This window comes from Ictalurus punctatus, chromosome 20, assembly GCF_001660625.3.
Source record: "Ictalurus punctatus breed USDA103 chromosome 20, Coco_2.0, whole genome shotgun sequence".
Classification (NCBI taxonomy): domain Eukaryota; kingdom Metazoa; phylum Chordata; class Actinopteri; order Siluriformes; family Ictaluridae; genus Ictalurus; species Ictalurus punctatus.
Genome location: NC_030435.2, coordinates 15,815,653 through 15,837,748, shown reverse-complemented (window position 1 = coordinate 15,837,748; position 22,096 = coordinate 15,815,653). Strand labels below are relative to the sequence as shown.

General features: G+C 42.2%; 1 protein-coding gene across 9 annotated transcripts in view; it reads left to right on the top strand.

Moving 5' to 3' along the window:
* Positions 1-22,096, top strand: part of gpc5c (glypican 5c) — a 143,225-nt gene that overhangs the window by 9,490 nt on the left and 111,639 nt on the right. For all 9 annotated transcript variants that reach the window (XR_008393054.1, XM_053673546.1, XM_053673544.1 and 6 more), the window contains exon 2: positions 11,334-11,495. Coding sequence is in view for 8 of the 9 variants with exons in the window: in XM_053673546.1 (XP_053529521.1) it covers positions 11,334-11,495 (162 nt within the window). In the remaining variant the exon portion in view is untranslated. The remainder of the gene's footprint in view (positions 1-11,333; positions 11,496-22,096) is intronic.

Genomic DNA, 22,096 nt, shown 5'->3' with positions numbered 1-22,096 from the left:
ATTTGTGTAATGATCTCAAAAAGACTCTTCATTTCCTCTCTATCTTTTTTTTAAAAAAAAAAGAAAGAAAAATGTCTTTACTTATTGGTCCCTTAAAAAAAAAAAGACAGAAAAGTATGAGTGAGAGAATTCAGGAAGTGTGTTACACCTTACTCCCCTTTCATCTTGGGGGGGGTTACACACTTTCTGTGTGGAGTGTCTAGGGATGGAGCACACCAAGGCAGCCCTTGAGAGGTCTGACTGTGTGCATTGTGAACACCTTACAATTAGGCAGCTCTGCTCGTGGCTCGCTCTCTTCTCAGCCAAAGGGAGTTGAGTTTGAGAGCCTTGTGGATCTGTGCCGGCCACTGCCGAGGCTGCCAGCCGGCTCAGGTCCTGGGGATCTCTTATGGATCCGGAAGAGGAGCCGGAGGATCTCTTGCTTTGTCCTCTGGGTCCGGATCTCCACCGGATTTTGGAGCTAGAAGCATGTGCCAAAAACAGAGAGTAGCTCTCAAGCAAATAAAGAGCTGCTTGAAGTGATTATTAAGGCTGGATGAGCTTTTTTTCCCCAGTGAAAATAAATCTCCCTCACACTGCAGAAAACGTCGGGTTACACATGTAACCCTGTTCCCTGAGAAGGGAATGAGACGTTGAATTTAGTATAACAGTATGGGAAGTGCCTTGCGCACGTGACCGGTATCTGAAGGTTATGTAAAATCATGCCTCTACTTATAAGCCTGCCATGATCAGGTGACGTGGCAATTAAGCGCGTCGCATGATATATATGTATGGCACCTGTGAACCACATCGCCAGCCTCTATTATCTGAAGTGAAGACGCAATTCACAGGCCTGCCCTGGTATGACAGAGCTATGCAACGTCTCGTTCCCTTATCAGGGAACAGGGTTACATGCGTAACCCCGACGTTCCCTTTCAAAGGGAATTTCAACGTTGCATTTAGCATAACAGTATGGGTATACCCACTCCGTCATACCGAGGGTACAGCCTGTTCAAAAATACCCAAGCCCAAGGGTCACTGCAACACACTCGAGCATGGGATGGAATGAATATCCAGGCTGTAATAATGAAAGAATGTGTGTAGCATAGACCATCCTGCAGCAGCACACACATCCCGCAAGGATACCCCATTGGACAAAGCCTTCGAGGAGGCGACCGCCCTAGTGGAATGAGCTCTTATGCCCAGAGGTGTGGTGAGACCGTGCGCCTCGTAAGCCATAGAGATTGCTTCCACTATCCAATTCGAGATGCACTGCTTTGACACAGCATCACCTTTACTGTTGCCACCAAAGCAGGCCAGCAGCTGCTCCGACTTACGCCACTGGCCAGAGCAGTGGACGTAAGTACAGAGAGCCCTTACTGGACACAGCAGGTGCATCCTCTCTTGTTCCGGTGTGAGGAACGGAGGAGGGCAGAAAGTCTGCATCACCACAGGGTGAGCAGCCGGTGTAGGCACTTTAGGAATATAATCCGGCCTACTATACAGGAAGGCCTTGCTAATCCAGGGGCAAAGTCAAGGCAGGAAGGGGCAACAGAGAGAGCATGTAGACCTCCCACTCGCTTGAGAGATATCAGGGCCAGCAGAAGAGCTACCTTTAGAGTCAGAAGCTTCTCAGAGGCTGACTCTAAGGGCTCAAATGGGGCCCCTGACAGACCTTCCAAGACCACAGCAAGGTCCCAGGAAGGTATGTGCGGCCTGCAGATGGGCCTCAGCTGTCTTAAATCACGCATGAACCTCGGAGTTAGAGAATGTTTCCCCACAGAGGCTCCACCAACCGGGGCATGGCTGGCCGAAACAGCGACCACGTAACCCTGATTGTAGAAGGAGCCAACCCTGCTGAGAAACATTCTTGAAAGAACTCCAGGACTGTAGCTCTTGCGCAGTTCACTGGATCTAGCTGACGTTCCTCACACCACAAGACAAAAAACCGCCACTTGAGCGCATACAATTTCCTTGTGGTTGGTGCTCTAGCGTTTAACATGGTCTCTACAACCTCAGTTGTGAGACCAGAATCTATGAGCTGGTGCCCGTCAGGGGCCTTACCCACAGTTTCCATAGTTCTGGCCACGGGTGATAAATCAGCCCTCCGGCTTGAGACAGTAGATCCCTGCGGATGGGAATCTCCCATGGAGTACCGTCGAGCAGGGAAATTATCTCCGAGAACCATATTTAAGTTGGCCAATAAGGTGCTACTAGCAGCGGACGTAGATGGTCTTGGAGAACTCTCTGTGGAACTTGTGGGAGCAGAGCGATCGGGGGAAAAGCATGTAGACATGACCTCGGCCACGTGTGCACTACGGTGTCCAACCCCAATGGTGCGGGAGGAGTGAGGTTGAATCACAGAGGGCAGTGTGTTGTCTCCTCAGAGGCGAAAACATCCACTTCCGCTTGTCCGAACCTCCGCCATATGGACTCCACCACTTGTGGATGAAGCCTCCAACCCCCGGGACTCAGCCCCTGCCTTGACAGGATGTCTGCCCCTACAGTCCAGCTGCCCGGAATGTACACTCACTGACAAGAACTTTCCCTCTGCCCAGAGAAGGATTAATTGCGCCTGCCTGAACAGCGGGCGTGAACGTAACCCTCCCTGGTGGGTTATATATGAGACGACCGCTGTGTTGTCTGACACAACTAGCACATGGTGACCTCTCAACTGAGGAAGAAAGAATTTCAGTGCTAGGAATACGGCCTGCATCTCTAGGCGATTTATATGCCACTCCAGATGAGGGCCGCTCCAAAGACTGTGAGCTGGACAGCCATTTAAGACTGCACCCATGGAATACTTCACCCGGGTCAGCTTTGCTTTACATATAACAGTGTTCAGAAGGACTTTATTTCAGCGGAGGAAGCAGGAGACTATGTTAAACTCTTGATATCGGGGTGAACTGCATCACCTACACAGCGGAGTCTTTTTCGCTCTTCTTTTATTTTTATTTTTTGCACTCGGCCTTCCAGCTCTACAGAATTCGGATTCTTATTGAAGATATTGTTGTTGCATTACTTCGCCTAGATTTTGTGGACTTACTCCTCTTAAAATTTACTTCTGTATTAATGTGCTTCTCTGTTTTGATGCTCTGACCGGGTTAGAGTTTCTGTTTATTACACTGTTATATTATTTGTTACAAGTCTCTGAAAGGTAAGAACATTATATTTATTATTGTGTGCAGACTGTTTTTCAGTCTTGGTAATTTTGTTGGTTAGTTCAGCTTACTCTCAGAGTTGTTTTCACATTGTGGACAACTTTCGGTTTCTGTAGGATACACTGCTGTCTCATTTGTTTATGGAGACTTTGGGTGTGTGGGTGTTTGGAGGATTGTGAGAGTAAGCAGAACATGCCAGTGCTTTGAAGGATGTAATGTTAATTAATTGCAAATCTGTTTTTAGAGGATTTAAACCTAACATGGTGAACAAATTATATCATAGAATTCAGGCAGTTTTACTGGGGTTATCTCATACAGTGTAGCAAGTAATAATCTGGAAAGACCTTTGTAATATCACAGTCTAAAACTGGATTTAAAGAGAAGCAAATTAGTAAATGAATCACATGTAAATGAATCATATGTAAATGAATCACATGAAAATGAATCATATGTAAATGAATCACATGAAAATGTATCACTTGAATATGAATCACATGAAAATGAATCTCATGAAAATGAATCACATGTAAGTGAATCATACGTAAATTAATCACATGAAAATGTATCACTTGAATATGAATCTCATGAATATGAATCACATGTAAATGAATAAATAAATTAAAGACAAGACTGTACCCCAGCCCGTGAGGGACACGTAGGTCATTACCGTCTTGCATTAAGGAGACGCCCCTAGAGTGTGACCCGAGGCTAGAAACTGCGGGCACCTCCAAATACTCAGAGCACGTAGGCATTGCCGCGTGACACTGATTACTCTCAGAGGTTTCATTCTCGGATGAAACCCCCGACTTTTCAGCCACCACTGAAACGGTCTCGTGCAGTAGTCCCAATGGTATGACGTTGGCTGCTGCTGACATAAGGTCCAACAGTCTCTCGCAGAGACTGGGGGAGATGCCCAGACCTAGCTTTATCTTGCTCAAAGTTGATAGGATCAATCCTACGCATGTTGGGGAAAGAAATGCCCTCATCATTGTAGAATCCCATATAACGCCTAGAAAAGTTGTCCTCTGCACTGGAGAAAGCATACTTTTCTTGAGGTTCAACCTGAGCCCCAAGCTCCTCATGTGGGCGAGAACAACATCTCGGTGTTGAACCACCTGTTCCCTGGATCGTGCTAGAGCACCGTCCACAAGGAAATTGTATGTACTCAAGTGGCAGCTTTTTGTCTTATGGTGTGAGGAACGTCAGCTAGACCCAGTGAACTGCGCAAGAGCTACAGTCCTGGAGTTCTTACAAGAGCGTTTCTCAGTGGGGTGGGCTCCTTCTACAGTCAGGGTTTACATGGCCACTGTTTCGGTCAGTCATGCCCTTGTTGATGGAGCCTCTGTGGGGCAACATCCTTTAACTTCGAGGTTCATGCATGGTGTAAGATAGCTGAGGCCCATCTGCAGGCCGCGCATACCTTCCTGGGACCTTTCTGTGGTCTTGGAAGGTCTGTCAGGGGCCCCATTTGAGCCCTCAGAGTCAGCCTCTGAGAAGCTTCTGACTCTAAAGGTAGCTCTTCTGCTGGCCCTGACATCTCTCAATCGAGTGGGAGATCTACAAGCTCTCTCTGTTGCCCCTTCCTGCCTTGACTTTGCCCCTGGATTAGCCAAGGCCTTCCTGTATACTAGGCCGGATTATATTCCTAAAGTGCCTACATCGGCTGCCCACCCTGTGGTGATGCAGGCTTTCTTCCCTCCTCCGTTCCTAACACCGGAACAAGAGAGGATGCACCTGCTGTGTCCAGTAAGGCCTCTCTGTACTTACGTCCACCGCTCCGGCCAGTGGTGTAAGTCGGAGCAGCTTCTAGTCTGCTTTGGCGGCGACAGTAAAGGTGATGCTGTGTCAAAGCAGTGCATCTCGAATTGGATAGTGGAAGCAATCTCTATGGCTTATGAGGCACGCGGTCTCGCCATGCCTCTGGGCATAAGAGCTCATTTCACTAGGGCGGTCGCCTTCTCGAAGGCTTTGTCCAATGGGGTATCCTTGCAGGATGTGTGTGAGGCTGCAGGGTGGTCTACGCCACACACATTCATTCGTTATTACAGCCTGGATATTCATTCCACCCCGGGCTCGAGTGTCTTGCAGTGACCCTCGGGCTTGGGTATTTTTGAACAGGCCGTACCCTCAGTATGACTGAGTGGGTATTCCCATTCCCATACTGTTATGCTAAATGTAACGTCGAAGTTCCCTTTGAAAGGGAATGTCGGGGTTATGCATGTAACCCTGTTCCCTGAGAAGGAAACGAGACATTGCATTGCACTGTCATACCGGGGCAGGCCTGTGAATTGCGTCTTCGCTTCAGATAATAGAGGCTGGCGGTGTGGTTCACAGGTGCCATATATATATATCATGTAACGCGCTTAATTGCCATATATATAATGCCATATATATTGCTATATAAGTAGAGGCATGATTTTACACAAGCTTCAGATACCGGTCACGCATGCAAGGCGTTCCCATACTGTTATGCTAAATGGGGTGTCTCATTCCCTTCTCAGGGAACAGGGTTACATGCGTAACCCCGACGTTTTCTACTATGACATAAAATACATCAGTGACACCCCACTCAGGATTTTTTAAAAGCTTGCATGTGTCTTGAAAAAGGTGGTTGCTAACAAGTGACTAAATGGTACTACAGAGGTTGTCAGGGACATTAAACATCACGCTGAAGGAAAACTCACAGGTTTCCCAAGTCAGGGGACTGGGATGGCAATTGCAGGACCTTGATTTTGTGGTCAGTAAATCATTTTGTGTTGATTTTGATGTGTGTTTTGAATCATTTTCCTGCTGGAAGATCCAACCACGGCACATTTCAAGCTTTCTAGCAAAGGCACTCAGGTTTTCATTTAATATCTGTTGATATTTGATAGTCCATGATGCCATGTATCCTAAGAAAATGTCCTGGTCCTCTGGCAGAAAAACAGCCCCAAAACATTAAACAGCCACCAACATATTTAACCGTAGGCATGAGGTTCCATATAGCTACCTCTCTGTGTGCACCAAAACAACCTCTGGTGTTTATTACCAAAAAGCTCTACTTTGGTTTCATCTGACCATAGAACCCGATCCCATTTGAAGATCCAGTACTGTCTGGAAAACTGAAGATGTTTAAGTTTGTTTTTGGATGAGAGTAGAGGCTCTTTTCTTGAAACCCTTCCAAACTACTTGTGGTGATGTAGATGACTTTAGATTGTAGTTTTGGAGACTTTCTGACCCCAAGACGCAACTAACTTCTACAGTTCTCCAGCTGTGATCCTTGGAGATTTTTTGACCACTCGAACCATCCTCTTCACAGTGCATTGAGACAATATAGACGCACTTCCTCTTCCAGGTTGATTCATAACATTTCCAGTTGACTGGAACTTTTTAATTACTGCTCTGATGGTGGAACTGGGCATTTTCAAAGCTTTTGCTATATTCTTATAAACACTTCCCATTTTATGAAGCTCAACAACCTTTTGCTACACATCACATGCTTGGTCTTGTTCCTAGTCACCCAGGTGTACTAAAAGTTTTTTTTAAATATCAATGGGAATATTCTTCAAATATATATTTTTCTCATATGAATTCATGGTGCCAATAATTGTGGCAAACATATATTTAACAAATATATCTTTATTTTGGATAAACCTGTGTTTACAATGTTTTGTTTGCAATTGTTTGATATCCCTGAGAGCAGAATATTTCTGTGAAGATCAAAAGATTAACCTTTTTTTCCCCATAGCCTTCCTTGCTCATATTTACCAAGGGTGCTGATATTAGTGGAGGGCACTGCATATTTGGTAATTAATCAGAACAGATGCTTTCTTCCAGAAAAGAATTTCTTGCTAATCCTTAGTGGTTAGCATGTTCGCCTCACACCTGCAGGGTCCGGGGCTTGATTCCCGCCGGGGCCGTGTGTGTGGAGTTTGCATGTTCTCCCCGTGCTGCAGGGGTTTCCTCCAGGTACTCCGGTTTCCTCCCCCAGTCCAAAGACATGCATGGTAGGCTGATTGGCATGTCCAAAGTGTCCGTAGTGTATGAATGGGTGTGTGAATGTGTATGTGATTGTGCCCTGCGATGGACTGGCACCCTGTCCAGGGTGTACCCCGCCTTGTGCCCGATGCTTCCTGGGATAGGTTCCAGGTTCCCTGCAACCCTGAAGAAGGATTAAGCAGTAGAAGATGGATGGATGGATGGATAAACATCCTAGTGATTTTAACTACTGACTGATGGTTTGGTAATGCAATATATGCGGTATACTTATTGAATGTTTAGAGCAAACAAGAGAATACTTCATAGACAGCTGAAATGACAGCAAGAAGATCATATGAAAGACAGCATGTGATAGGAAGTATGAATGTTAAGTATAAGATTTTTTTTTTTTTTTTAAGGGACAGAGGTTATGACTTCACTCCTTTGGGAAACACAGCAGCTGGTGCAACCTAGATAATTAAGCCACACTGATGCATTGCCAGGGTATGCTGATAGTGAGAAATGGTGAAAGCTATCCAACCCTATTGTGTTTCAAGGCCATATTTGGAATGGGTGGCACAAAGCTTGGGTCAGGGTTGAGTAGTGATAGTGAGTGAATGCTTGAGAGACATTTCTTGGGGTCAGCTTTCATTGCATAGGCGCTCTGTCCCTGTTTCCTACCCCCTTCCCTTTCCCTCAATCCCCTTCTGTCCCTCTGTTGAGGGCCAAGGTGCTGCATGCGATCCTGGGCCTCAATTTCAGCAGTTAATTCTGTCTGTGATGTCAGTATGCTGTGTATGCCAGAATGTTGAGTGTGTGCCTATGTGTGTGCGCTTAACAATCCTCATTACAATTAAATGGACAGGGCTGTCTTTATTTGAATGACAGTGCTGAGTGTCCTGGCTATGTAGCTGTAAGTGTGTGTGTGTGTGTGTCTCACAGCACTAAGTTAAGGGTTCCAGTAGTGGCAAGCATTAGATCATCACCCCAATCAGGAAATGAAAATGGATATTAAGAGGGTATTTATGACTAAGCATGTACATTAAGGCCCTGATCTAATAAGATCTCAAATAATGAGTGCTAATTTGTGTTTGCAGTTTGATCAATTGTATGCAGTTAATGAACATGTTGTGGGTGATTTTCAAAAAAAATTAGTTACACGAATGTTGCCACTGTCAGGCGACGGCTGCAGTAGTGCTTTATTATGCAAAAGACAAGTAAACAAATCCAAAACTCCAGACAATATCATGGTCAAGAACAAGCAAAAAGTCAGGCAATCCACAAACAGGGTAATCAGGGCAAAATCAGAAATACAAAAACCAGATCCCAATCCAGATAATTGTGTATGGGAAACAGGCCTTGGATCATCAGGTAAGTAAGTACACTCAGTGATACTTTGAATTAAATGAATTTATCCTACAGACTTACCTGACAGTACCTACTGCATTTGATTCAGTACCAACGGCTTGGCCGTTGATATAGTATGTACTGATCATTGTATGCGTGTAGTATGAATACAATCTGGACATACTACATCTGCCATGTTGGCATTGTCATGTGACCTACAACTTCAAAGAGCCAACACATTGCCTTCCGTCATTTTAGATTCTGATAGCACTTCCATGCCAGTCCTGTTGCCTTATGGAATAGCACTGGTTCCCTACTGCAGAACCTCAGCAGAAGCAATAGGTCATCCAGGTACTTCTCGCATACTGATTTACGAATACTGAGAATTTGGACATACTACTCCTTTGGCGTACCGCTTTTTGCCTTCTGTATAGTAGGGTAGTAGGTATATTTAGAAGCAGCCCTAGAATGTGACAATGAATGTGCGTTGGTAGTTGTAGTCCATGGTGGCCATGTTTGTAGGCCATGTTGCTGCATGGGACATGGAGTTTGATGCTGATTCCTTCGTTAACATTGCAGTCACAAACTAAGTAATGGAGGAAACAATATGTAAAAGAAGTTCAAGTAAAGGCAATGAAAGTGAGTGAGAAAACTGTTTAAAATGCAATATAAAAGAAAATAAAAGTGTAGTCACACACCTTAAAGTATATGTGAATGAAAACCTTTTCAAATGCTCCATTTGCTGCTGACAATGGACATGTGAATGTGTGGTGAAAATTAAATATGAAATCAACTTAGTACTCCAATGATAAGTCATCATACTGAGCAACACAATGTTTTCATCAAACTCATTTCTATGATTATAAGACTTAGTAAGACTTGCCCTTGGCTAAGACTAACACCTGCCCTTCAGCTGTATTAATTTGTGCATGCAACCTTTGTTCCTTGTGACTCCAGGATGGAGTCTAACTGACCATTACTCTTACTTCTTCAAAGGCATGTCTCAGTGTCTTGTCATGTGGCTGCTCCAAAGGGATGTCTCTTAGCCAAATCCCCATGGACTGTAGGTCGTTATGATTAAGACCCAGCCATTTTTCATGGCTTTTCCGGAGGAAGCATTTTTCAGGCCTTTTGTTCTGTTTTGCATTGCCTGATTTATTTAATCCAGGTGTTTCACTTAATCCAGGTGATTTTTTGTAGCTGGACAGTTGAATGACACTAAAACTGACCATGTCATTATTGTCATTTTAGAATATTATTTCATTTGCCTACTTTGTTGCATAATGACATGATGTCTTAGCTGAGTAGTCAATATATACAGTCATGTGAAAAATAAGTACACCCCATGGAAATTGTTGGCTTTTTTGACATGTTTGGACAAGCAAACTTTTTTTTTTTTTCAAACATCATATTTGAAGCAGTGCCTATTAATAAAGTTTATATACTTGAACAAAACCTTGAAGGAAAATTAGCTTTTTTTTTTTTCAATCATTTATTCAACAGAAATATCAATAGATGTGATATTCTTTTGTGGAATAAGTAAGTACACCCTTGGCCTCAGAAGCTAGTATTGCCCCATTTACCAGAAATAACTTCTTGTAGGTGTTTTGCATAATTGTCCACCAAGCTTGCTGGAATTTTTGACCACTCTTCCATGCAATATTCTTTTAGTTGCAAGATGTTTAGGTTTTTCTTGCATGTACTGCCTGTTTCAAATCCCCCCACAACATTTCAATGGGATTAAAATCCAGGCTTTAACTAGGCCATTCCATAACCCTCCATTTCTTCTTTTTGAGCCATTCCTTGGTATATTTTCTAGTGTTCTTGGGATCATCATCCTGTTGAAAGGTCCACTTTCAGTTCAAATTCAACTTTTGTACAGTTGGCCTAACTTTATCTTCAAGCACTCTTTGATATGATGCAGAATTCATACTTGAATCAATTAATGCAAGCTGTCCAGTTCCTGAGGCAGCGAAGCAACCCCAAACCATAGCATTTCCACCACAGTGCTTCACAGTTCGTATGAGGTGCTTCTCCTGCAAAGCTGTCTTTGGTCAAACATGTCTGTAAGTCAAACATTTTGTTTGTCCAGAGCGCATTATTCCAAAAGGCCTGGCCTTTTCGTATATGCTTGTTGTGCAAGGGCTTTTTTCTGGCACTCCTCCCATGCAGGTCAAATTTGTGCAATCTCTTTCTGATTGTAGAATCATGCACTTTGACACTAACAGTTGCAAGACTTACTAGCAGATCCTGTGATGAATTTTTGGGGTTCTTGGAGACTTAGGCTGAATTTGCTGAAAAGGCCAGCCCTGGACAAATTGTCATTTGAAATCTTCACCATTTGTCGATTATTTTCTTTACAAATGATTTGGAGATCTTTTTAAATCCATTGATAGACTCATAGGCATCCACAACCTTTTTCTGAAGGCCTTACAGAACTCTTTAGATATTGGCATGATGACACCACACACTTCAATTACAAAGGGAACACCAGATACTAGATATGAGAGGGGTATAAATAGGACAGGTTCCACCTGCACTCCCTAAGCAGGTTCTAATCACTGGAACCCAATCTTGAACACCTGATTCTAATTTTATGGATTTGAAGGTGGGTTAAATGTAGGGATGTACTTTATCCATGTGACACTCTGTTTTTTGTTAATTTAAATTGTGAAACTTACATGGATGAAGTGTTACAGATTTCACCTCAGACCTAATCTTCCAACAGCTGATCCATGTCTTCATATGAAATAAAAGATACACAGGGAAGCAGGGATCCCAAACATAATCCTTTGCAGAGCCTGTAACTACATCAGTTTAAAATTTTACCCATAAGTTACCTGCTATGTGTATTGAAATTGGACACTAAATGATCTTTCTTTCTTGCAGATGTGAACCTGTTGGTGTGTAAGCATGTTGGGCCATCCTGCTGTACTCGTAAGATGGAGGAGAGCTACAAAGTGGCAGCTGTGAGGGATACTGTGCAGAATATCAGGTCATACACCTTCGAACTCAAGTTCCTGATCTCGGGCCATGCTGATGCCTTCCAGGGTATGAATGAATAAAACTAATTATAATTTTGGATATAGTATAACCAATTACATTTTATGAAGTGTCACATTCATATGCTAGGTCATTTACATTCATTATTTGGAAAAAAAATACCAAAAGTGGGCACAACAATACATTTAGGACAGGGGTGGCCAAAGTTATCCTCAAAGGTCTGGTGTTGGTGCAGGTTTTCATTCCAACCAAGCAGGAGCCACAGTAAGGTAGAAGGACAGATGGAAATGGTAGAAGGGCAGATGGGATGTTTTGATGTGCAGTTACACTATGTATGTTACTGTAAACTGGATATGTTATGTATATACTGTAAAGTGGATTTAAGAAACTGACTAACAAACTCATTGAAAATCAGAAGCACTCAACTACATCAGTAATATTTTTTAGAATCACTTTGGTTGTGATTTGGACCAGTTTTTATTTTTAACTGTGAATTTGGTACAGTTGGGGTCCTTTTTCTGAGTATAGTTGAGTGCATGCCATGTGTAACATGAAAAGAAAGATAAAAAATAAATAACAACATAAAATTAAGATAACAAAACATTTGTGAATGTCTCCCTGAAAGCCGTCTCATCGTGCAAGTAACGAAATGTTACACTTGGACGGTCAAATAAATACACAAAAAATGTCAAAATGCAGGTCTGGTTGAGTATTCATGCAAACACAGGTATGTCTTAAGTGAATGTAAACAATTGGGTGTATCAATACAGTATATTGGATCTGTGCATTAGGTCTTAAAGTGACAGAAGTCTAATAAACCTGCTGCTGTCTGTGTCATTAATGTTAATCAAACAACAAAAGAAAAAGAGAAAATCACAACTTCAGTAAATTTAATAAGAATTAGAGATGCACTGGAACAAAATTTCTCAGCTGATACCGATAACCGATTATTCAGTGTGATATCGACTGATACCGATAGTTCTGCCTTTTATGCCTTCTTTTAAATTAATAATAATTAATTCTGAAAGAGAAATGCAAATAAAAACTTTATTTTCTCCATTTCAAGTTATTTCACAGTAACTGGTCTCATAAACAGAAAACACATTACTCAAATTAACATTAATACATTAACTAAATTCTGAAGATTAAAGTAAGATTTCTTAACTTATTGAATATTATTTATATTAACATTGACTGAATTCTAAAAAGCCTCCTGTTAGGCTTCACACTCACTCTCCACAAACAAAAGCATTTCTACTTCATCACTGAACATCAAACTAGTAATATATAGGCCTAATATAAACTTTTTTTTTGATGATATTAACTCATTAACATTAACTGCATATGAAATATACTACTCTACAAATATTTTTCTGAGCAATATATATACCTTTTTTGTCAACTCATCTTCATTTAAATCTTTATACGGTGTACTAGCCCTTTAATTCAGCGCAAACAACGTGCGAGTTGCGGTGGGGTGGGGGGGGCCTGGTTGGGGTTGGGAGGGGGTAGGAGTAGACTCGATTCTGCTGCTGCTCACTTTCGTTGTAAAATGTTAGCAGTGCAGAGCTTACAGAGCTTATAAACTGCCGCTTTGTCGTCATTCCACACAAGAGACTTCATCTTTACACACAGCACGGATTCGATGTGTTTTCCTGCCCTCTTTTGATTGACAGGATATAATCGGCCCTGATCATCGGAAGTTTTTAAACTACCGACCGATAGCCGATAGCGGGAAAAATAGCCTTTATCAGCTGATACCGATTATTGGCCAATACATTGGTGCATCTCTAATAAGAATCACTGTATATGTCATATAGTGAAGTCTATTTTATTTCACATTTAATTGCTTTATTCAATGTCTGTAGTATTTATTACTTGAATATTACTGATAGACCTACCTGAGAAAATGTATCGTTATCATGAAATAAAGATTGTAGTCATATCGTCCACCCCTAAACATTAGCATTTGGTGATTCCAGTCTTGAATTTCACGTAAAATGTGAAATGTACTTCTTAATGTAGTAAATATCATAAACCCTGTTGATAGGGATTTTAAAAATTTATTTTAGCAATTAAAAAAAAAAGTTACAAGAACAGAGCTGTGTTCAGAAATGAGTTTATTGTCATTCATAGACAGATTAAAAGCAGTAATAAAGCATGAAGCTTGTAGTTATGACATGCTGCTAAATGTAACCCTACTCTGTGGGGGAGAAGCATCATATAATTGAAATGTCAACTCGAACTGGAGGACACAATATAGTGTGATACAATAACCAAACAGGTTAATTTGTATTTTCATACACTTGTAATGTAATAAAAGTTCTACATATACCTCTAAATCCCTTTTTTTTTCTTTGAAACCATTTTTTGATAGGAAACTACAACCCAAATTCTGAAAAGTATGGAAAATGCAAAAAAAAACAAACAAAACAAAAACAGACATTTGAAAATTCAATTCATCTTGTACCATATTGAAAACACATTATTTGATGTTTTGATGTTTACATCATTACTTTTCTTTTAATAACACTTATTAAGCGTTTGGGCACTGAAGACACCAGTTGGTTAAGTTTAGCAATCGTAATTTTCCCCCATTCATCCATTATACATTTCTTCATCTGTGCAACTGTAGGGGGCCTTCGGTGCACTTCATAATGCGCCACACATTCTCAATCAGTGACAGGTCAGGACTGCAGACAGGCCATGCTAGCACACACACTCTCTGCTTACGTAACCATGCTTGAAATCGGGGCAGAATGTGGTTTGGCGTTGTCCTGCTCTGGATGGCAGCATATATTGCTTCAAAATGTGTACATATCTTTCTGCATTTATGCTGTCCTCACAGATGTGCAAGTTACCCATGACTGGCACTGACACAGCGCCATAAAATGACAGATGCTGGCTTTTGGACCTGACGCTGATAACAGCTTGGATGGTTCTTTTCCTCTTTTGGCCCGGAGAACACTGGCTGTTTTCTCCAAAAATTATTTGAAACAAAACACGGTTCCACTGTGTTAATGATCTCAGATGAGACTGAGCCCAGAGAAGTCGGCAGTGCTTCTGGACAGTGTTAATGTATGCTTTGCATAGTAAAGCCTTAACTTGCATCATCTGTGGATGCAGCGGCGAATGGTGTTTACTAACAAAGGTTTACCAAAGTATTCCTGAGCCCATGTCAGGATATTCATTACAGACTCATGATGGTTTTCAAGACAGTGACGTCTGAGGGATTGGAGATCACGCGCATTCAGAAGTTGTTTTCAGCCTTGCCCTTTACGAATCAAGATTTGATAGGATACCTTGAAACTTTTAATTACATTGTGCACTGTAAAAAGTGAAATGCCCAAAATTCTACTGATTTGTCTTCGGGGAATGTTGTTCTCAAAGTATTTGGTTATCTGCTGACGCATCTGTTGGCAGATCGGTGAGCCTCGACCCAGCCTTGCTCTTGAAGGCCTAGGCCTTTTTTGGAGGCTCCTTATATACTATGATTAGACGATTGCCTCACCTGTTTCACATCACCTTCTTATTTCAACTTGTCACATCGCTATTAGTCTTAATTTGCCCCAGTCCCAACTTTTTTGGAATGTGTTACATGCATCAATTTCAAAATAAACATTTACCTTGAAAAAACTAGGCAGTTGATTAGGTAAAGTCTCAAATACCTTGCCTTTATATGTTTTTTGTTTAAATATAAATCAAAGTACATTTACAAATCACTCCTCTTTGTTTTTATTAGCATTTTACATACTGCATTTTTCCAACTTTTATTAATAGGGGTTGTAGTTGAGGTGCTGATGACATGAAATAAAAATATTAAATGGCAATGGTAAGATGTAATAGTGTGATTTTTTTAAAAATTACATTTATGTTGCCATTGGTTTGTGAAGGTTAAAATAGAAATTTAACAGAACAGTGTTGAGTTCACAATTGCAATTTCAAATCTTTTTTCAATTTAATTACTTTCTGGACATGTCTGGACTCCATTAAGGATTCGGACTTGAGTTCCACTCGGCCCCTTTTGGACTCGATTGGTTAAGGACTTGGTGTCGACTTGAACTCGACAAAGGTGAACTCAGACCCAAGAGTAGAATTGGGAACATCATTGGAGAGTTTATTTCAGGATTTTTGTCTTTTAAAATAAACCACCAGTGACCACAATTGGTAAATTACATATCTAATCAGAACACCCATAGTATTTGTTTTGTTCCCTATGTGAAAGTCATTTAGTAATTGTTTTTTTCTTTTTGCTCATCGCTAATACATTTAGACTTCAGTAACACATTTTACCCATACCGATGGACATAAACAGAGAACAGAGACTGTGTATTTCTTCTGTCTGGATAGGAAAGTTCTTGGTGTTGGCTTGTTCTGTGCCAGGATCCCTTAAGCATAAAAGCTCTTCTTCAGTAATTAAAGCAGGTTGCAATGAGCCAGCTAGTGTGACCAGTTAATATCTTTCCTTTCCACTGGGGTGGAGTGGTGTACACAAATGCTGTATATACAATGCAGTACACAATGATAAAAACCCTCAAGACTGTTCTATTTAATTTCCTCTAACATGGCCTTTGTATTGGCGCCCAGACAGAATCATTGTTAGTTCTCATGAACTAATGATGCAGCAAGACACAGCTGGTCAATAACAGCTGAGCAGCCAAAGTACTTTTAGTCGACTAAAATGGGAGGGCTTTGTATACAGGGCTGTAATTAAGCTCCCAAGTGGTGCAACTGTCTAAAGTTTTGCCCAATCATTGGTAGATCATGAGTTCTAATCCCCATAACTTGCTATAAAGTTATATAACCAACTGTGGCTGGGAATCCAAGAGAAATGCAACTGGCCCTGCTCTATGAGTGGAAAGGATAGCCATTGTCTTTTCCCAGTCCCATTCTATCATCACAACATAATGAACAATGTGATTCCAGACTGCGGGAGCATAGAAAGATGGATGGATACACTTTATTGATCACTACAGTAGTTGAAGAACACAGGACTTTTATACACAGAATCAATACTTTCTGGAAGAAAATGCAGAAACACAATAACGATTGAAATATTCTGATTTAGTGTGTGTTTAATTTGGCTAGGAGTAAATTGACTACAATTTAATAAATTAAAGATAAAAAAATCTCTTGTAATTCTGGCATGGAATAAAAGTTAACAGACTGCAATTACATTTCAGCTGTGGAGATGAAATGTACCACCAAAGCTATCTCACTGTCCAGTGACTAATGGACTACTCTGAATTTGTATTTGTATTTTCTGGTGTGGTAAAGAAAAGCTATTGCCAAAAGCAAGAGTGCCCACAAATTTAATGAGCTGGTCAGTGTTCTGTCACCTTCTGTTTGCTTTGGCAGCATAAGCTGGCTTCTACTGACGCTCACTACACACTTATTCATGTATGTCCATCCCTGCTTTATTGAATGAATGTTGAACCCTCTCGTCACCCCACCACACCCACACACACCCACACACACACACATACACATTAAATCTTTTAAACAAACAGAAATTCAAAGACTCACACAAGTGCCATTTCATACCCTGAAGGAGGAGAATAAAATGGATCTGTCTCACATCTTAATTAATAGGATTCTGGTTTGATGTTTAACCACTGTAACTACACATTAACAGTGATGATTGTTTACTAAGAATGCGGGTTTTTAAAGTGTTAATGCTACAGCCTCTGGAATCCAGATATAATGAAAATGGAAAAGTGTAAACTATTTATTTTTAAAGAACGAGGCACCATACCATCCTACAAGTTTTCTTTGTCTTGTTTATGTAGACGCCATATGTAGAGTGGAATATGGGATTTGGAGTGACATAAAAAATGCATGTGAAACCTTTGATGTTTGAGGAGTGGTGAGGGTGGGTATAACAGGAAGTAGTGAGAAGCAGGACACAAGTGTGTAAACTCAGTGTGGTATTTATTTGGGTAATGTCCACAACATGGGTCAATACACATGCAGACAAAGTCTCGAACGGATAATCTAAAATCATAAACCAAAAAAGCAAGTGAGAATCAGAAAAAAAAATGGACTTAATGAACTAAATACAAAATAAGAATTCACAAAAGACAGAAATAGCACTGTTGAAATAGACAAACTAGGGCTGGACAGAGAACAGGTGAGTACAATCAGGAAACATACTAATCACAGCACAGGGGTGGAGACAAGACTCAAAACAAAATGCATATGGCCAAAGTAATGAGTGAAAAATGTGGGGGTGGCTGTGGCTCAGGTGGTAGAGTGGGTTGTCCACTAATTATAGGGTTGGCGGTTTGATTCCTGGCCCACATGCCGAAGTGTCCTTGGGCAGGACGCTGAACCCCAAGTTGCACCGGATGGCAAGCTAGTGCCTTACATGGCAGCTCTGCTACCATTGATGTGTGTGTGAATGGGTGAATGAGAACCAGTGTAAAGTGCTTTGTAGAACTGCTAAGGTTAAAAAAAGCACTATATTAGTACAGACCATTTACCATGTGACAGTGGCCTGGTTGGTCCATCTTTTGCCACAATTTCCACCACGATGCAAACCTTAACATGATATACACATGCTGAATTTGGTTACTCTCCTTGTCCATCTCCCAAGCAAGTCACTATTCTCAAATCAGGCCAAACCCTAGATGGCTTCCCATTCAATGTATTTGCTTTCCTCATAAGCTATAACATAATGGTGCTGTACCTGCTGTGGACTACTATTGGAGTTCCATAGAAAATTAATTTTATTTATTTATTTATTTATTTATTTATTTTATTTGTAATTTACTGATTTCTTATTGCATTTAAACCTGTTTTCATCAAACAATAAATATTGGCATACTTGGGTACACTCTCAGCCATTAAAACAAACTACTCAATAGTTCACCCTGTAAGGGCATCATGGAATATTTTACTTTATTACTCATACTTCTATACTATTCATGCCTACTTGTCCTACATTCAATGTTCGCATTATGTGATGGGAAACTGACATGTACTTGGCCAAGATATTGCTAATACTCGATTTCAGATTTACAGTTACATTTGCATTTGCCTTTTACAGCATTTAGAAGATGGTCTTATAGAGAGTGACATACAGAAGGTCTCTGTTGAAAAACTGATTTGCTACAGAGTCATGTTGTTTTGCGCTGTTTGGTGGAAAAGTGTTATTAGTTGGTGGCCTGAAATAGTTGATGAATGGTGGCCTGAAATCTCTATCTTTGAGGGGTGTAATGGGAGCTAAAGTAAATAAACAAAAAGCTATTTCCATGAAAGTAGAACAAGAAAGATGATTGACTGAACATCAATTTGGTTAATCTATAGAGTTGCATTTGACCTAATACAAATGAACACCTATGATATAATACTACTGGTGCTGACATTCTTAATGCTCTTTGATGGCACCACGCTACTGGATATAATGTAAACCTTGAGAGAGCACAACTTTTATTGTTAGGCATGTCATAAATGGTACCTTGTTATTCATATGTCAAAAGCCAAAATCCACGTTGCGTTTGGCATAACACTATGGGAGCGCCCCTTGCATGCGACCGGCATCTGAAGCTTATGTAAAATCATGCCTATTTATAGGCCTGCCATGATCAAGTGATGTGGCATTTAAGTGCATCGTGTGATATATATATGGCACCTGTGAACACGCTGTCAGCCTTATTATCTTCAGCAAGACTGCATGTCGGTTGTTTGTGTGAAGAAACAAAAAGACGTTTAATTTCCTCTCTATCTTTAATTTCCTATCTTTTCTCAAAATCTCTGGACTTTTCTATCCCTTTAAAAAAAGAAGAAAAAAGAGGAATGAGCCAGAGAGAAAAATATGAGTGAGAGAATTCAGGAAGTGTGTTACGGCTTGCTCCCATTTCATCACAGGGAATAGTGCACACTTTCTGTGTGAAGTGTCTACGGTTGGAGCATGTGACGGCAGCCTCAAGAGGCTGCGCATTGTAATGTCTACATTAGGCAGCTCCGCTCGCGAGTCGCTCTCTTCTTGGAAGCCGAAGCGAGTTGGGTTTCAGAGCCTCGCGGATCTGGGCCGGCTGCTGCCAAGGCAGCTAGCAGAAAACTCCCCTTTCTTCCAGAAGTACATGACAAAATATCAGGCTTCTCAGGGAAAACCATGCATAAGCCGTATTTATAACCCCACGATGTTGGCTTATTCGGCCATTGTGGGGGAATGAACGGCATGGCTATTTAGCTATGCTGAAGGTGGAGGAGGCACTTGCAAGCTACCTCTCTCCATCGATGGCAAGTAATATAGGGGGGCCGGCTTTGCCACCCAAGCCACCATGTAAGGCCACTGTGGCACTGGTGGGCAAAGCCTAGGCAGTAGTAGTCTTGTGGAGGGACGTATCAGGGGACATGAGGTTGCTAGGGCAATTAGCCCCCAGTGCTACTGTAGGGCCTCCCCTAGCCAAGGCTGTCCTCAGTGTTCTCTGGTCAGTGAGCTGTCACAGGGCAACGAAAATCTGATGCTTTCCCTCCAATAGAATGTGGAATAGTTAACATCACTAAAAGACCATCTGGCAAATATGTCTCAATGGTTTCAATCTACCGTAGAAAAGGGTTACCGGGTCCAGTTTAGAGCTCGCCCCCCGGTTCAGAGGTGTGCTCACCACAGTAGTCAGCACAGACCAGAGCCCGACGTTAGCGCAGGAAGTAAGATCCCTCTTGGACAAAGGGGCCATAGAACATGCACCCCATTCCCTCAGGGAGGGAGGTTTTTACAGCCGTTATTTCCTGGTCCACAAAAAATAGAGGAGTATGCACCCAATTTTAGATCTGCGTCATCTGAACTGTACACTTTGGACATACAGGTTCAAGATGCTGACGCCCAAACTTATCTTTCCACAGATTCAGTTTGAGTACTGGTTTGTGAAGATAGATCTAAAAGGTGCATATTTCCACATAGAAATATCGCTAGCTTTATCCCCTTGCACCTTCACAAAGTGCATGGATGTCATTCTGGCTCCATTGTGACTCCAGGGCATCCATGTACTAAACTACCTGGACAACTGGTTAATTCTAGCATGACCCGGGGAATTGGCGGTTCAACATCGGATGTTGTTCTTGCCCAAATGAAGAGGTTGGGGCTCAGGTTGAATCTCAGAAAAGTATGCTTTCTTCAGTGCAGTGGACAACGTTTCTAGGGGTTATAAGGATTCTACTACGATGAGGGCATTTCTATCCCCAACATGCGTAGGGTCAATCCTATCAACATTGCGTAAGATAAATCTGAATCTTGGCATCCCCTCCAGTCTCTATGGGAGACTATTGGAGCTTATGGACAGCCAATGTCATACCATTGGACCTAGTTGAGAAGTTGGGGGTTTTGTCCAAGGATGAAATCTCTGAGAGCAATCAGTGTCACGTGGTGATGTCTACGTGCTGTGAGAATATGAGTGTCCCCGGTATCTAGCCTTGGGTCACACTCTAGGGGTGTCTCCTTAGCACAAGACGGTAATGACAGACACCTCCCTCACGGGCTGGAGCAGTCTTAGACAGCTGTTCAGCTCACGCTCTCTGGTGCGGCCCTCATCTGGAGCAGCATATAAATTGCATAGAAATGTGGGCCATATTTCTAGCACTGAAATTCCTTCTTCCTCAATTGAGATGTCACCATGTGTTTATAGACAACACAGCGGTGGTCTCATATATTGACCACCAGGGAGGATTATGTCCATGCCCCCTGTTCAGGCAGGCGCAACTTATTCTTCTCCGGGCAGAGGGAAAGTTTTGTCAGTGAATGCAATGTACATTCTGGGCAACTGGAATATGGGGGCAGACATCCTGTTGAGGCAGAGGCTGGGGCCCAGGGATTGATAGCTTCATCCGCAAGTGGTGGTGTCCATATGGCGGAGGTTTGGCCAAGTGGGACTGAATGTGTTCGCCTCCGAGGAGACAACACATGGCCGCTGTGGTTCGCCCTCACTTCTCCCAAACAATTGGACGCCATGGTGCACATGTGGTCGAGGTCACATCTGTACGCTTTTCCCCGATTGCTCTGCTCCCACAAGTTCTAGCGTGAGTTTGCCAAGACAGTGAATGTCTGCTGCTAGTAGCACCTTATTGGTCAGTGCGAATATGGTTCTCAGAGATAATATTCCTGCTAGATTGCACTCTTTAGGAGATTCCCATCAACAGGGATCCACTGTAGAACCAGTGAACTGCACAATAGCTACAGTCCTGGAGTTCTTACAAGAACATTTCTCAGCAGGTTGGGCTCCTTCTACAATCAGGGTTTACGTGGCCACCATTTCGGCCAGCCATGCCCCGGTTGATGGAGCCTCTGTGGGGCAACATCCTCTAACTTCGAGGTTTATGCATGGTGTCAGGTGGCTGAGGCCCATCTGCAGGCCACGCATACCTTCCTGGGACCTTTCTGTGGTCCTGTAAGGTCTGTCAGGGGCCCCATTTGAGCCCTCAGAGTCAGCCTCTGAGAAGCTTCTGACTCTAAAGGTAGCTCTTCTGCTGGCCCTGACATCTCTCAATCGAGTGGGAGATCTACAAGCTCTCTCTGTTGCCCCTTCCTGCTTTACTGTACTCGTACAGTACAGAACATGCAACCCCTGGAGGATGCTCAATCCTCCAATGACGAGATGGTGGGGAACACGTGAAGGTCTGGTATGAAGCTGCCGTCAACGGGAGGTCTG